Here is a 17780-nt window from a genome sequence, read left to right as displayed (position 1 = left end):
AATTGTGTTTTATTGGGTTTATGAAAGGGGTATAACAGTATTGACCCAGAGTCTTAGACGATAAAGGCATACAACAGAAAGTCCTTAATCTAAACCTGGAAATAAAACATTTTTTCTATAATTAAAAATAATTGGTTTAGACTGATGATGGAAGCAATCACAAATATCTTGTGAGTTTTTTTTTTTTTACTCATAAAGACACATTAACCAACATTGCACATTTTGTTTTCTTCATTCAATAAGGATCTTGAAAATTATGGGTCGGAAGGTTGGGGGAGGTTTTCACCCTTTGTATAGCCATCGCAAGCAATACTGATAATACATGGAGTAGGCCTATACATGTATATCCAATTATATGATACTGATAATTATGGTAATAAAAAAGTCTGAAAAGGCCAATTAATGGCTTCATGGTCTACCTATCAGGAGTGTGGCAGTGTGAAAGTGCCCCCTTCAGAATGATGAATTATGCATGTCCAAAGTCATCCCGGTGCCTCTCTATCACCTCCTCAGTGATCTATGTTTATTATGACTGGGATACACAGCATGACAGACTTGTATCATCTCCTTAACTCTATCCAGTCAAATGCTCACTCACCTGGGGGCTTTCACACCTCCCAAAACAGAAAAAAATCAGATCAGTCTCAGCACTCTCTGTACTACAGTCACATTCCAATAATTTCTTCTTTTTTTGTAATTCATTATTTTCAAGTCATCAAAGTCAACAACCTACTTGTATATGCCTCCAAATATTTCTGGTGCACATTTTTTTGTAGTTGTTGCTTGCAGTCAGTTCCATGGGGAGATATATAATCAATCCTGATCACAAAATACCAGATAAATTATATGTGATAGCATGTTTCTTGAAAAATCTATTTCCCTGAAATCTTTTTTTATTACATGTGTGTAGATGGCGGCTGTACATTTCAATAGTGGAGAGAATTTGTACCTAATTTATAATGTGCCTGTAATCTACATGAACATGTACCATGATCACAAAATGCCATATGAATGCTATATAAAGGCGATGTATTATAAACCCATTCAATGAGTACATGTAGATGTGGTCACTTCAGTAGGAACTGGTCAAGGAAAGTGACTTTGAACAGACTCAGGTGCACTTCAAAATTCAACTATGAGGCCGTTCTCATTTACGCTTTCTAAAACTAGTTTACTGGAAACTGATTCAGGAAACCAGTTTGAAAGATCGCTTTGCTAGCATTCCCACTTGATCACACGAAAGTGGTTTTCAAAATCACTTCACGTAAAGCGATCTTGTTGCTATGGAAACGCTCTCAGTGGGGTGACACGTTTCGCGCGAAATTCGAAACCGCAGCGTAGGCATTCTACACCTGTCGTATGGAGTAGTGCGCTCAAAATGTGCGAAGATCACTTCCCGAAGAATGGTTGTATCCTCATTTCACTTACGCTAAAACCAGTTTAATGAGGCAAAGCAATCTTGAAAACTACATGTACATCGCGAGGTGGTTTTCTGAACCGGTTTGGAAGATCGCTTTGGCCATTCTCAGTTCTCACTACACGTTAAACTACCGGTAGTTTCCAGTAAACTAGTTTTAGGAAGGTAGTGAGAACGGTGTCCAAGTCTATGACAGAGACTACATTAAAAGCCAGTAACAAGCAAGGATGATGTATGGAGTGTTTAGACAGTGTCATATTCAATCCATCTATGTAAGCAAAGCATCTCCCTTTGATGATTGTTGCTATTACCCATGGCCAGTGTGGCTAAATGGTCACTTTCTCTCATTTATTGACATGGAATATGTTCATTTCAAGGATGATTGATATGAGATGGCTCTAGAGGAATGCAGGGTGAGGTCAGCAAAATAGCAAAACATAAACTATGACCATTCTGGGTGGTGGTTTTCCATCGTCAAATTTGCACAATCTTTAGTTATATTCTTAATTGATCAGCAGTAAAGACTTTGGTTAAAAAATAAAAGTAAGGTCCTTTATTTCTGTGATTTGTTTTAAAAATGAGCCCAAGAAATTTTTTCCTGGAAGCCATTATGTAGCACACATATGCAAGCATCTCGTAATTATGATTGTGACTTGTTTGTAAGCCTCCGTCTCTCTTCCAATTTCTAGATATTTTTTTTTCAAAATAGCAATATTGAAGTCTCCAATTCTGAATTCATTGATTCTGTGAAGTTCTTGAGCAATACATCATTTCATGGCGTGGTTTTAATTTCCTGTTATATATCAAATGTATGACTGCGTCGTGTTTATTTGCTTCTAGAACTCTTGTCAAATTTATGATTTTTTGCTTCATATTTTGACAATTTGTTCATTCATACTGCCTCACCCTGAGGCATCATGCAAAATAAATCACATTACCTGTCTCCACAAAAGGAACACGCATTCATGCGTAAGACACTGGAAACTTGAGCCTCATGTTCATGCTTATGTTATTACATATTGTATCAGTTACATGGACATGTTTGGCAGGCCTGGCCTTTGTTACTTTTTGGTTTTTATTCTGATTTTTCATAGCTCCCTGTCTCGCTACCAACCCGTAAGCAATTCATTACAGACAAATGACTCATTCAAGCTTTTGGGGTGGATGGGAAAGGAGGAAATGCGCTTCTAATTCCCCGCTAGATTTGCCTTCTCAATCAGGCATGCTTGCATACATACATGTACTATCCTCCAAGGCAATCGCACGTCAGTTTCTCGTTGCTGGCCTTGGAGTTATCTACTTTAGAGTTACTGTAAGTGCACTCATTATGCTGGTGACTCAATCATGCATGTGTGTCGGCATTGTCTTGTTTTGTCTTATTTTGTTTATTGGTGACAGATTGTGATTGGCTGTGCACAGTTCAAGGCAAAAGAGGTGATCTGTGGTAAACTTTTATTTGTACCAATTCATTCGCAGAGTAATTGAAAGACGTCAGTGGGCCCATTTCCCAAAAAATGACCCAAACTTTGATGATTTTGACTTGAGAAATTGCGAAAAAATCTCCAGTGCCTACAGTACTGCGAGTTCTGGAGTGTTTGTTAATCATTTGATGTCGGCTCATGCATACAAAGGTACTGGTATATTAAAAAGAGAAAAATTAACTGTTTGGCCAGGAAACTTTACCAGGTGATTCCTTACAAAACCAAGTCCATATTTGATATATCAATGTAGTCCAGAATTATAGGCCTAGCCAAAATAAAAAAGATAGTAGTGCAAGTTCCTACATGTAAGACTGCTAAGTACTTGTTAACCATGTAGGCCTATAGATTTGATAGTGTTTTTTAAGTTATGTAAGAATGGGCCATGTAAAGTCCATAAATAATCTTCTCTTTTCCTTTCTTTTGATAATTTTTTTCAAATACTTAAATATAATTTAATTGTTTTGCAAAAGGGGTACATGTAGATGTCTTCTTTACATGGACAGGCTGTAATCATGACTGTAATCAAGTACTGGTCATGACTGTATTCTGTAAAGTAATGATATAGCACTCTCAATGAACACACAAATGTACACTACAGAGCCATGTTGATATTCATCTGTTAATCCCATTAACCTGTTCACCTTGGGGTCATACTGCTAATCAGTTTAAAGTACATGTATATCCTAGAATAACCTTGCTGATATTGATACCATACCAGTAATAGGATTAGGTCAATTACTCGATAGGATTAATCCTATTACACAGTTACATGTATTACAGGTGGGCCCTGTGGCATAACATCTGAAGTGCTCCTATGTTTTTATAATGCATGTCGTGGCAATTATCGCTTGTTGGTGACGTCAAATTTCAACTGATCACTGTCTTTGAAAGCGAGAACATATTGTCTGAATATATGATTAAAACGTAGATTTGCACTGTTTTTGCCAAGGCCCAAGCCATCATTGGTTTTTATACAATGATTTGTAAATAGGCCCAGGCAAATCACACTTTTGGAATTTAGTATTACTATTAGATCCCTTCTTTAGCTTTTTCTTTTTTAAAGAAAAAGTTAAGAACGAGGGGAGGGGATGGGGGTACTCGGCTCCAATATTGTGTCATGAAAATGGCAAGCAGGGGCTTTCGAATAGGTACATGTAACATGTAGGCCTTTTTTAAAATTCTGATAAGGACATTCTTTGGAACTCCTGACTTTGTGTTAATAGGAGGTGAAATGGGTAGCTATGATGCATGGAAGATGATTTCACACACACAAAAGTGAAACTATTTGTGACAACAAACTATTCATTTTGTAAAGAAGACCTGCATATTGATATTCAGCATCAAAACAGTATACATTGTAGGCCCTTGGCCTGAGCCTACTTTAAATACAAAATTACATACTGCCATCGTTGTAATATTATGTAAGCCAACATATTGTATAAAGGTCATGATATTCAGGTTTTAATATCTCAGGCACTATTTACTTCGCCTTAATGCACATGTAGCTTATTGATTATGCAATCACCATTGCAGGTGAATAAAGACTCCTTATGTGCTACTCTGTGACCCATAAAAGGAAAACTAAAGACACCATTGAAATCCTCCTGGGTAGGGGGTGATCTGAAGCTGACCAACCTCTGGCACTGTCTAGGCTTCCTAAAGGCATTCAATATTGATTTTTTTTTCATTCTCCACCATTCATTAGTGTATTTCCTGGTGGAGTAGTCTTCAGTGTGAAGACACAAAAATTTGTCAATTCATGAGTACTTAGTAAAAGTGACTGTGCTTTGAAATAACTTCAGCATTTTCGGAATACATTTATGTTCTACTTCTATAGCTACTTCATTTCGAAACTGAATTTAGGAGGGTGAAGGGGCAGCGGCTGCAAATTTCTATGCTGCACTCAAGTGTCGAATTTACAAATTGACAAAAAAAACAATCAAGTCTGTGCCTGCAGACTAGCTTGGGTGTCTTGGCACTTCGTTTTTTTTTTTTTACTATCACCTGAAAGGCGTTATAACAAAAGATGCTATTGATCGTAGTATTGATCACTATTGTGGGCAGCTGTAGGACTTCATGCATTCATTGGTCTTTGGGTCTGAGCCAACATTTGATCAGGGAAAGCTTGGACATGATGGGTCAATAAAATTGTATTTTATCTAAATTGATAATTGTGCAGCTTTTGGAAGTAGATTCAATTTTACTTGGAATAAAAATCCTTCCCTTCAAAATAAAAAGGCAACCAAATCCTCTCCAATATTTTGTTACCGTAACTCTTTAAATTTTAGGAAGAGATAATTATACATACATGTACCTCTCCTTCTGTGAGAAGCAATTTTTAGACTTTTTTTTATTATTCAAACTTCAAATTTGTATGTCAAAATACTTACAATCTACCAATAAGTTCTTATGCAAAAAATATATATAGATAGATGAATAGAATGATTGTGTGTGACCCAAATTATGCAAATTTTAAGGCCAAATTAATGAAATTATAATTTTCATGAAAACACTTGTACTCTATACATGGATGATGGAGCTTCACCCGAAGAATACCTTTTTCCTTTAATGAGAAGAAAACAATACCAGCAACAATATTTCACAAGCTTTTTCATGGTAATTGATTGTTAAATTTAGTTCGTTTGTATTTAATATTTGCATGTAACAGTTCATAAGTAATATGATACTACATGTACTTTATGTACAATATATATGGACACTGAACTGTAGTTTTGTAGGCCTACCCATGTAGGGGGGGGGGTGTACTAAATGCAATGAGCCATACAGTTTGTTATGTTATGCAAAATATAAATGAAGGAAATCCTTCAGATATGATCATTGTGTTTAGATGTACATGTACATGTATAACTTGTCCATTGACTTTGATTGAGATTGATTTTTCTTGTAGGCCTAAAACGTAGGCCTACATGTAATTGTTTAATAATTGGGATGTATGATATTTCTTTTTCTAATGTAGGCCTACATACATCTGGATGTATACACTGCTGGTATTGGTATGATGTATGTAATGTACAGATGTAATGTACATGTATACTGTAATGTAATGTATAATATACATGTATGTTTTCAATGAAATGTACATGTATATAATGAGTAATCCTGGATATGTAATAATCTGACTTTTTTCCTGCTTCCTTGTTATTGTTGACATTTTCCAGGCACCCTTTAAAGAGTATAAACAACTTTTATGTCCTACAACTGAGTCTATTTGCATCTGTGCGTATAGTCCAGTGAAAACACACCCCTTCCTTAAGACCGAATCACTGCACCCCTGCATGCACAATGGAAGAGCCCGTAGGATTTTTACTATTTCCCTGTTTCTGTCTACTTCTCTTTTGCTGCAGGCTGCGAGTCTTGACTAATGCACTGTTCAGAGGGAAGGATGCTTACTGATTGGCTGATTGCATCGCATACTGCTGCCCCTCACTCTTGAGCACACACACTCATACAGACAGGCACAAGGCCTATGCAAACGGTGGAGTGTTGTTATTATGTGTCTGACACAGATCGGAGGAGCACCGTCGCCGTCACCAGAGCTCAGCTCAACTACCTGAATACATTAATACCGGCAAGCTCCTCAGTGCTGGGTATTTTTCCATACATTGACAGTCCAAGTCTTCAGCCATCTACACCGGGCTAGCACGACGGCACAGAATCTCTGGTTGTGGTGGGATAGGTCATGCTGTGGCTCTCCCACTAGACCGCCTCGTTAGCAAGCCGCTAGATGTTGCCACCCTCCTGTAGCTGTTGGAACTCGAACCACAACAAATGTTGAAATTTCTCGGCAGGACTGCCCACCAAACATTCCCTGGCCTGCGGGTGAGAAGCGGTATTTGCATTTAGACAAGCAATCAAGGCGGACCAATTGGAGTGCCTAGTCAAACACTTCAGCAACACCACCATCTCTGGCACTTGACTTCAACGATACATCTTATCAGTTTTCAACTCGTCCGTTCTCTAGATGTGAAAATTTTCAGTAATTCCTTCTGACAGGATTTTAAGGATTACACACCAGCAGCCATGGCTTCTGAATTTCTGAGACGTTTGTTGAAGCGAGGGTCCGAGTCTTCGCAGAGACCCAAAGTCGATGTCCATGCTCTGTACACAAACTGCCAAATGAGTCGCGTGTTGATGGAAGGTCAGCTCTCTGTACATGAACCATGGCGCAGGCACAAGAAGAAGCCCAAGAGCGTTCACATGGTGCTCTACACCAATGATTCTAGCCCATTTCTTGTGTGGTACGGAGAAAGAGCCAGGAAGAAGGCGCGAGGATTCTGCAACATCCAAGGTGGGAAGATCGCGCCGATTGGGGAATATAGCTTCCAGATTGTGTTCAGTGGGAAAAATAACCAAGTGTACAAATTCAACACGGAATGCTGGGATACTCGTGAGGAGTGGTTATATGCATTAAGGGACGAGAGCAGACGTGAGACGGCCATGCCGGAACTCTCTAACGTCACGCCTTCACTGATGGAGAGCAAAGACGACATTGCCATAACGCATCAAACTCAGCCTCAGCGACCACCATGGAAAGGGCATCGTAGAACTCTAAGCGCTGGTTCACCGTCGCCGCAGCTTGATCGCTGTCAGGTCTCTCTCCAACGATCGAGAAGTCAACCCCACATTCAAAAAGGAAAGTTGATCCGAAAGCGCGCGACTGTGTTGAACTCCTCCAAACCCAAACCGACGTTGGGCCAGTCGATCCAGGGACAAAAAGTCTTTGTGCGATCACCAGAAGTTTGTCGCAGCTGAGGCTAGTGCACATGTGGCACGCTTCCAAGGCATTCTAAACTATCCAGCAGTTTCAAGCTGACAGCATTTTTATATATTTTTTTTCAATGTCACATTGTCATTAATTGCAAAGTAATATTCTGTTAATGTTTATTTCATTTGAACACTCGCAAAAGAAGCGTACTGCAAATGTTTTGTTGTAAAGCAGTTACAATTGAGAGCACCAAATGCAATGCTGTTATGATTATCATGCATGAAATGCCAATTTTGTTATAAATTAAATTGATTTTGCATGTTTATGTTTATACTTCAAAAGTTTCATTCCTTCTTTTTATATTTCGTAAAAATTTGCAAAATATGCAAATAATCCCCCTTCTGGCTTTTCATATCAGTGTCTTACTGATATGAAGACAACTAATAAGTTACTTGTAGTAACATTCATCAGAAAAAATTGAATTTTTAACTCCCTGTTATAAAGTTTTTGATTTTTTGTTTGGTACTTTAAAATAAAGAAAAGAGATTTATCTATAGTACTATAAGATACCGGCCATTCTTAGCAATTTATTATTTAAGAGTGTGAGGTACCTTTATAACAGAAAGTAAATGAGACCAAATTTTTTTATTTGTGTTATAAGTTACAAGGTTATCCAGAAAAAAAAATGGTGCCTTATCTTTATAATCAATTATTGGCATGTACTCTCCAAAATATTCAGTGTAAGATATTTTGTATCATCATTAATCGATATTCTATCAATATTGTATGAAACATGGAGGATAATCAAACCTTGAAGAAGTGTATCTCAAATTGATATGAAATTTATATCCCTTTTTTCATATTCCTTATTTTATTAGTAGAAAGAAACAATAAAAATGCATCAACAAATTATCGTCATGTACATGTATAAAATCAAAATTTGTGGAAATTTTTCTAAAAAATATTTTGGTTTGGAATATGTAAAACAGTACTTTTGGCTTGTGTGCATAAATCCCTGATAATGTTATATGCACATGTGTGATGCGCAGTTCTGATGATAATGTTTTGTCATTTCAACTTCCCAGTTCCTGTTTTTATTTTTATTTTTGGTTAGCTTATCTGTCAAGATACCAACAGGCTATTAGTTTATTAATTATTGATACTGATGTAACAGATTCACTGTTTTTGAAATGTATAACTATCAATTCTTTTAAATCATTTCCTCTTCCTGTTAATAATAATCCACTCAAAGAAGACAAATTTATTTGGGTTTTTCCAGGTACATATTTTCTAGTACTCATGACTGATATGAAGCCTACATGTATGCCTGATACACTCGGCCATTGTATCATTACATAATTCTCATACAACATCGTCCTCGATTTGCCATTTCTAGCCATTTGATTGTAAGAAATGCAGACTCTTTAAACAACATTTTTGAAAGCGTCTGTGGTTTTTGGAAATTGAGATGAGTCAAAGCTGCCGGATGCTGGGAATTGTACATGTAGTTACTGCATGAAGGTTTTGAAGAGAAGAAAAAAATTGGAAAGGTCTACTCCCCCTTTTTTCCTCTTTTCCTCTTTTCCTCTTTTTGGTAGGAAATCCTTCACCCATGCACATGAGGTTTGAGTTCCTGAGATATGCAGACTTCAATATTAGCGTAGGCACACATGTACATATATGGAGTGTTTTTACTTTAATTCGGGCCTAATACAGTCAGTATATAAATTCATGTACATGTAGATCAGCAAAGTTAACGTACATCTAAATATGTAGGCCTACATGTATATTTCAGTTTCATAACAAAAGCTACATGTATATGTAGCCATCGGCCCTATGTACTTCATGTTGAGTTGCACTTGTTCTGTTGTACATTCTCATCGTCCCAGGCCTAGATATATTTCAAATTCAGTTCAGGTTGACCTGTAATTATGCAAATTTGTTAATTTCATCCATATTTTGTACGTTTTGGGACATAAGTGCTCAAATTGCACCATATCTTGTGCATATTTCAAATGCAATGTGCATATGGTAGCTGGTAACTGTAATTCAAACACCGTCCCTGGCTGGCTTTGTTGTGTACGCCTAGTGTGTACACAGTGTCGAGTCTGTATTGTTGGATCTCGCCTCTGCTCCAGTAGGGGGGCGGGTCTGGACAAAGACACTGGGAGAAAGACGGTATTCATGCTTTAGCTGGAAATACCTATTACAGCATGCCTACATGTACATACATTCACATGTTTGTGTGGTGAAGTGTGCACAAATTATTTCTTTTTCAAACAATCCAAGGCCACACATGTTTGTTTTTTAAATCTTTTAAATCATCTATGATTGAATTGAAGCATGACAGACTAGACAGATAAATCTCTAATTTCACTATCCACATGTCTACATTTGAAATGAAAAGATCGAGAATCCTGTTCGTGTGTGTCCATGTGTGGAAGCAAAATATTGATACCCTTTTATCTGTACGCATGTGCATCCTCTGCAAAAGTTGAGGAAACATGACGAATGTCGCATGTGCTTGGTGTTTAATCCTTGCAATCCCCTGGTTAGTACTCAAAATCTGGCACGACTCCATCAAAAGCAGACATTTGCTCAGAGACCTTGCACATATGTTCCTTCCCCGCAACAACCTGCGGGTAATTTTAGCAGAGCACATTTCATTGTATGCAAATAGAATGTTCTAAGCAGCACAGACTCACACACAGAGCCACTTTCAGACTGCAGGGCATCGTGCCTGCACTTGCACGTTCGTAAATCTTCGAATTCGTAGTTAAAATCTGGTTTTGTCACCAATTGCTACTTCAGGTGTCCTTACTACATGTAAATAACTTGATCTGTTCCATGTTGGGGTGCTATTTCTCATGATTATTTCTCTTGTAAGGAAGGAAATGCAATGAAATATATTTTGTTAATGTCAGTGTGAACAGTATGACATATGAGGTCAAAGGAGGCATACTGTATGGGATTCATTCCCGGACAAACTTTCCAGCAAACTTTGTGTCATCCTCCATTCCTCCCCCCCCCCCCATGACTCTGTACAGAGTACCATAGATTTGAAAGATCTCTGAAGTTCAAACATGAATGTTCGTGAAGGAAAGGAAGCTCTAAAAATAAGACACTCGACTCGCAAGAGGTTAGAGAGGATTATCATTTCCGCTCTTATCAAAAATTCCAAATTGAAACAGGCATTTTGACATGTTTCCGTTGACAGTGGGATAAAAACGGCTTATAATCCACTTGGGGTTTTTGTTATTTCTCTGTGAAAAATGGAAAGTGTGTTAAATTTCAAACTTTTCTTACTCCGCTGGCTAGAAGTCTACATGAAAATGTCTGAATTTCGTTGAAATATTGACTTGATCACTATTTCACTGTTCATGTTTGTAAACTCACTGGCAAAATTAGCAATGGGAGATAAAATCATTGCCCTTGAAGGGTAATTCAATATATTTAGCTATTTTTACAATAATCTGAATCAAATCCTATTTTGGAGTGAGAGCGATTATCGTTATTGAGTTCTGAAGAATATTGTTCCTCTTTTAAGCTCTTTGTTGATTTGTGCATCTAGTTCAAGTTCACATTGTATTTTGAGTGCTGCCTTGTGCATGCCCCGTTGCGATCTTAAAGATGATCTCTCTTGGGTATAGCAGTAATTCTATTTCCAGGCATTCTGTACCTAAAATATCAGGCCTCGTTGTGCCTAGCCATACTTCATCTAAGCGTCTCTAATCCTACCGAATTGTAATCTAATATTGCATTCCACCGGAGAGGATAGGACAGTAGAATGTGGAGGCATGCCCTGGTTTTTTTCGTACTTGTTCATTTGAATTTCATGTGCATGCTAACTTCACAGGGCTTTTTGGCAGCGGTATCCCACGTTTTGGTCGTTGGCAAGTGAATGGGAATTGATGTTCCATGTTGCTATGTTGTCGGCTGGCTACGTGGTTAACCGCACGGGGAAGCGAGACAGGATGGAAATGGCAGATTTAGTGGCAACCTAGGCCAACGTGAGATCACGAAATGCAGTTTCCTGAAGTCGCTGATTAGGAGCGGCTCTGGGTTCTTTCCTCTCTGTCTTCCCTCCCCCTCCCCCTCTTTCTGTCCGTCTCTTTCTCCCATTCTCTCTCCCTTTCTATCTCTATCTCTCTCCTTTTTTCCTTTCATCTAATGTAGTGTCCCCATCGACACCCTCGTATCCCGAATGTGTCTTCAGAGATTTTTTGTGTTTTGTATCCACGTACTTATGGCACTCTACCACTTTCACTGTTGTGAAAAACCCCACCACAGACATTCAGGTCCGTTCATTGGGGGATTTGCTCATGTTATTGATTCTTTTCAGACAAGACAGTGGAAACAGGCCCTAATTGGTTGCAGCATTCCAGTGCTGAAGTTCTGAGCAATTTGCGAATAGTGTTTGTTTGTACACACAACTTAACAGCATACTAATTTACCAGGATATGCTAGAATGTAATTACGAGCGTTTCCGTGCCACTTCTAAGCATTATAATTACTCTGGATGCTTTCCAGTTGGAAACGCTGTCAATCAAATTGTAGTTTTTCCAGTGGAACTCTCTTGGTATACATGTACTCACCGAATTTGCAAAGAAGATCGAATGGGAATGATTTATATATTGAAGCTGGCAAGCCCGGTATGCAAGTATTAATATGAAAATGCTTGATTGCATTGCAGCATATGAATATGAATATGCTTGTGATGTTGGGCTGGTTCTGAAATGTGAAGAATAGCTAGAGATGGAAGGATGATGAAAGCCAAGGGGCTGTAATACATGAATATGTACAATTTTGTCTTCTTATTAGTAGTGCATGTTTGAATCTCATTTCCGATCCACTCCAGACAAGTCTTTCATGAAACAAATTGCAGTGATTTTATCCAAGGAATTTGCTCTGAGCCCATCGAACGCAAGGATTTTGGTAGCTTATAACAGTAGTCGGTGAAAATCACTTACTATTTCTTTCATGAAACGCTTCACAGATCCTCCTGTCTGCAAGCCAGTCACAGGAGCCAGGCCAGACAATTGAAATTCGTAATCCTTGTCGTGATCTTTAAGAAAGTCGTGTGAAATATGGAGCCTCTAAAGCATTCATTGACCGAATTTCACTGGAAAAGTCAATGATCTGTATCCATTCAATTGACCACGTTTCAACCCACGCAAATGACTCAATGTGTGGGACCAGTAGAAATAATCTGCATAGTTTGCATACTCTAGAGGCTCAATCCTGATAGTAATAGATTATAAACTAAGTGCCCATCAGATATCAGCGTCAAGACTCTTTCCCCGCTTTCAAGTCTAGCAGTTGATTAATAGAAAGCATCAATTAACTCTATGTTCCATCTGCCTTGATAATATCACACTTACAGGGGTAGACATGCAGTATCTGTTCTTGTTTTCATGTATGTTGGCAGCTTGGACAACTCAACAGTAGCCTAGGCCGAGCTTCAAAATGACTCTTTGTAAAAGTGAAAGTATGAATTATACCCTCTGGAAAAACCCCAAGATATGTCTGAAGTTTGAGTGGATAGTATTAACATCGAGCCCTTCATATTCTTTTTTTTTCAATGACCACCCAATCATACCAAAAGTATGTACCGGTACTCTGACTTTGTTATCATCTTGCCTCTTGTATTGTAACAAAAAAATTATTTCAATCATATTTGATTACATTCTTGTAGCCTATGGTAATGTTCAACAATTTATAAGCACATAGTGGCCATATTCATTTGTTATATCTCAAATCATTCTTTGAAAAATGTTAACTTGTTAATACTTTTTTTGTGGGAATTTGTGTTGAGGGCTTCAAGAATCAACCAAACACAAGGGATTCTTGTATGGGGAGCGTCACGTTCACGTGTATGCCTGTAGAACTATGCATGTGGCATTTAAATCATCTAAAAAGCTACCGACAACTCCCTTTATGTTAATATTCTTGTTTTGGTCTGACTCTGAGTAAATCAATCATTGCTTTCTTGGCTTTGATACGTTAAGATGGAACACAAATGAATTTGGCAGATGAGGGGTTAACGTTTGAACTTGTCCTATGACCCGTTCCCATGTGGCTTTCTCATACAGCCAACAAAGACTCCTTTCATTCCAGTAAGTGGGTTTTAATGCATGCATCATACCAGGTTATTCACTTTGCGTTATGAAGAAAAATGAGAACAGGTGCCATATGAGAAAGGGTCTAATGAGTTTGTGACCCCCTTTCCCACTCTGACTTTGACTTTTGTCCATCTTCCAGAACACATTTCTACACATGCTTTTGGAGACTATTATACTGTATCCATTATGAACAAACGAATCACAAAATCTTGCCAAATGTATTTATTTAATGTTTTTTTGTAAGGGGTATCATTTTCATTGATTTGTTTTTGATTTATTAAGTTGTGACAGTTGTCTGTCTTATTGACATACTGGGAGGTGTAATCCTCTATTATTTTATTTCATCATGTGGCGTTAACACTCACTTCCAACAGTCGACCATATTGATTCATACTGCTATTTGCTCTTGTTTAGGGCTAAGCATGAACAGAACATTCCTAGATCAAGTAAAACCTTCTGAGATTGCTCATTTTAAATATTCTGTGTTGAAATTTTATCTGAAACACATTTAAGTAACATTACAGAAATGTGCAATTATGTTGATATCAGAAGGTGTTTCACTTTATGGACCATGCAAAATGTTCAACACGTTTTGGAGGTGGGAAAACGACTCTGGCGGAGGGATGTAATAATGTCAGGCTGAGAGGGAGAAGTGTGAAGGGAAAACAGGTGCGGCCCTTCAACCCCTCTTCCTCCTAGTATTTCAACAAGGTTCCAGACACGAGTTAGACAGATCGAAATAGACTTTAATTAATGTGCGTGCTGTACATCAGTGTTGTAGCAATCAGTCTATAGGGGGCATCTTCTATCTCTCTCACCCTAACTCTCTCTCTTTCTCCATCTGTCTCCCTCTCCTTTTTTTTAATCCCCCCTCTTCAAGTTTATTACAGTACACCTATCGCATCACAGTCTGCAATTTCAATGACATGCAATGTGCAAAGGATGCACTCAAGCAATGTAGATATAAATAATTAAGGTGTAATTGTATTATTTGTTCTTTCTCGAAACGAGAATATCTGCATTGTAAGACTGCCTTTGAAGAAAGTGTATATAATCTATCATTGATGATATTTTCAAATTTTCGCAGCGCTTATGAATAAAATCTGCCCAAACGATTCAGATTGACTATTGCCAATTACACTTATCTTTGCTTAGATACAATTATCCTAAGCTAATGTAGCACTGAAATATCTATCGGTCATTATTTATTTACATTACTCCTGTATAATGATTATTAGAAGCTGCAGAGTGCTTGGGATTTACATTTGTATCCCAATTTGCTTCTTTAACAAGTAATGTAAATGCTTCATTAACTTAACTTCATATTCCAATTGATCTGAGAAAAGATTTCTTAATTGGATTTTTCTGAATGCTTTTATATTTCTGCTCGAGGAATCATATGTTTATGAATCTCAAACTTCTTTAATTGTTGGCGGTAATCATTTCTCATCAAAGAATTAACTTGACATATCCTTTTAGACTCCATTCTCTTCTTTGTCAGCATCATCTATTACATAATCTTTCAAACTCATTTTGATTTTTGAGACAGTTTGTTTACCCAGACTGCTGATTTTTTTTATAATGAACATATCAGTATTACAATGCTCAAGCTTCCCACATTTTTATCTGTTTACAGTATTAAGAAACAAAACAAAGGTGATGATTTCTTATATGCTGTTGGCAAAAAATCCAAGAATTTTCCTGTAAGTCATAATAATCAATTAAGATAGGGTTCATAAGAAGAGGCTTGGGGACGAAATTAATTAATTAATTTCTTTACGTGTGTGCATTCTGTCTTACGACATTTGAAGGACCAACATGATTACATTTTTTTTTTAAATGAATAAATTGTTGTTTTCATTGCCATCATTATGGTTAATTGCGATTCAAATTCAATGGAGAGAACACGTATTGGTTGAGGTCTGGATAAGTACAATAATTTTCTGCCATTTTTGTTACAGATTCTTACAGTATTCACTGTTGACAATTAGGTCACTCTAAAATAAGCCACTAAATAAAGTACTATCATCCATCAGAGTGAATACAAACTTGTCAGTAATATTACTTTCAATCATTTTTTTTTTAAAGTATGTTTTCCTCAAAGGATTTACATATTGTTAAGTACTAATGTATTTAATAACCAACAAGAAAATTTGGTTTAACATTAGAACAAAGACGTGTTATAACACAGAAAGCTCATGTCACATTAAGATTCAAAATGAAATTGTATCCATTTTATAGGCAGATGATTATTAATAATCCAGCTATTTATCAGCATTTTAATCAAATGAAATCCAAGCATAATCAAATATTATACATCCACTTATTTGGTCAGTATATGCTTTTTGCATTCAGTTGAGGCATGAGGTGCTTGCCATAATGTTTTGTTTATTTTGTATTTACCAATGTGAATATTTTCAACAAAAAATATAAATAAATATATATATATATATTTCAGTACATGTACAGAATGTATCATAATATCTGTTAAAAATGAAAATAATGTATTATTTGTTCCACCATGTGATGTGTTATGTATTGGAACCTATATGTAATGTGTACAACATGAACTCGTATGTGAATCAATTAAAAAAATTGAAAAAAAACGATTGCGTGGAATTTCTTTAATTCATGTGTATTGCAAGTCGAGTGTTGTTGAGTGTATTGAGAATCGATAGGTTCATGTGTTTCGTATAACTGACTCTGGTATCTTTATAATTGATCATATGGTTGATTTTCATGTTTGATATAGCGCTCGATTATCAATGAATTCATCGTATGTTCAATGATTTAGGTCTGTGATACAGGGGCTTCATAGATTAGCTTCACTTGAAAACGGGTAATGTGTTTGCAGTGACGGGTATGAACGGAATTTATGACACATTTTCATGTCCTGGAAAAGAAAAGTATGAAGTGGCTGTGTTATGTTTTGAGGGGAAAGGAGGGGGGGGGGCGAACATTAAATTTTAAGAAGATGATTGATTAGGGGAGGGGAAGAGAGGAAGTGTGGAGACAGGGAGCGAAATGGGGGGGGGGGTAGAGAAAGAGGAGACAATATGGAAAGAGGAAGACTCGTGAAGGGGTGTTGGAAAAAATAGTAGAGGGACAGAAATAAATAAAAAAGAAAGAAAGAAAAAGACAAGAATTATAATATAAGGAGAGAGAGAGGGGGGGGGGGTTAGGATCTGATATTTCCTCTTCAATTTAAAACATTCAACTAGAAAAGAAGGGAGACGAAATTCTGTGAGTGATCCTAATTTCCATTATTAAATCTTGGGATGAGCACCATTGAAAATAATTTGAATGAATACCGATGTTTATGTCATCATGGTAATGTGCATGCACATACAAAAATGAGATGTAATGCGAATTCGTTTGGACTAATGAATTCGTCGAATCAAAGGGAAATAAAGCTAATCAATGCTGACATGCACGATATTTCTAAAATTGTTCCATTACTAGGATGAATGGATCAGAATCAAGAGGAAATGGAGACATAGGGGAGAGAGGGGGAGGGAAGAGAGGAACTAGCGTATGATTAGGGAGGGGGCTTGGGGGCCACGGACCCCCCCCCCCCCCCATTTTCACTACCGTGAAAAAAGGGAGAGAACGAAAGGAACGGAAGAAAAATCGGTGAATTATATCATTTGAATACTGTGTCAATGATATGTCACTCTATGCAAATTAGATTTTTGCATCAAAACTTCAACATTTTTGCTAGCTCGCTTCGCTCGGTTTTTTATAAAAATGTTTTCCCATGTCATGTCTGCCCGCCCCCCTCATAATTCTTGTCTCATTACGATACTGGAGAGGGGAGGGGGATATGAAGCGAAGGAGGGGGGGGGGATGGTTGTGATTGTGAATGGGAAAGAGAAAAGGGTAGAAATACAATTAAAAAATGGAGAGAAATTTAAAATAATGTGTCCGAGAGAAAGCGAGAGACGGGGCGGGGGGGGGGGGGGGCGGATACATCATATTTTTCCAAGAAAGCTCACATGCCATATTCAACTGATCCCCAGTCCAATCTGCTCAAA

At 37.4% G+C, this 17780-nt stretch overlaps 1 protein-coding gene across 1 annotated transcript; it reads left to right on the top strand.

Annotated features, from left to right (window-relative positions):
* The first annotated feature begins 6257 nt into the window (after positions 1-6257).
* On the top strand, positions 6258-16352 carry LOC129281413 (uncharacterized). Its single transcript, XM_064113113.1, has one exon. It carries the CDS (start codon positions 6940-6942, stop codon positions 7669-7671), a length of 732 nt encoding a protein of 243 aa, XP_063969183.1. The 5' UTR covers positions 6258-6939; the 3' UTR covers positions 7672-16352.
* Positions 16353-17780: the final 1428 nt, after the last annotated feature.

The sequence above is a fragment of the Lytechinus pictus genome, chromosome 18 (assembly GCF_037042905.1).
Source record: "Lytechinus pictus isolate F3 Inbred chromosome 18, Lp3.0, whole genome shotgun sequence".
In the NCBI taxonomy this organism is placed as follows: Eukaryota; Metazoa; Echinodermata; class Echinoidea; order Temnopleuroida; family Toxopneustidae; genus Lytechinus; species Lytechinus pictus.
Note: the sequence above shows the minus strand (reverse complement) of the source record. Positions and strands in the feature narration are given on the sequence as shown.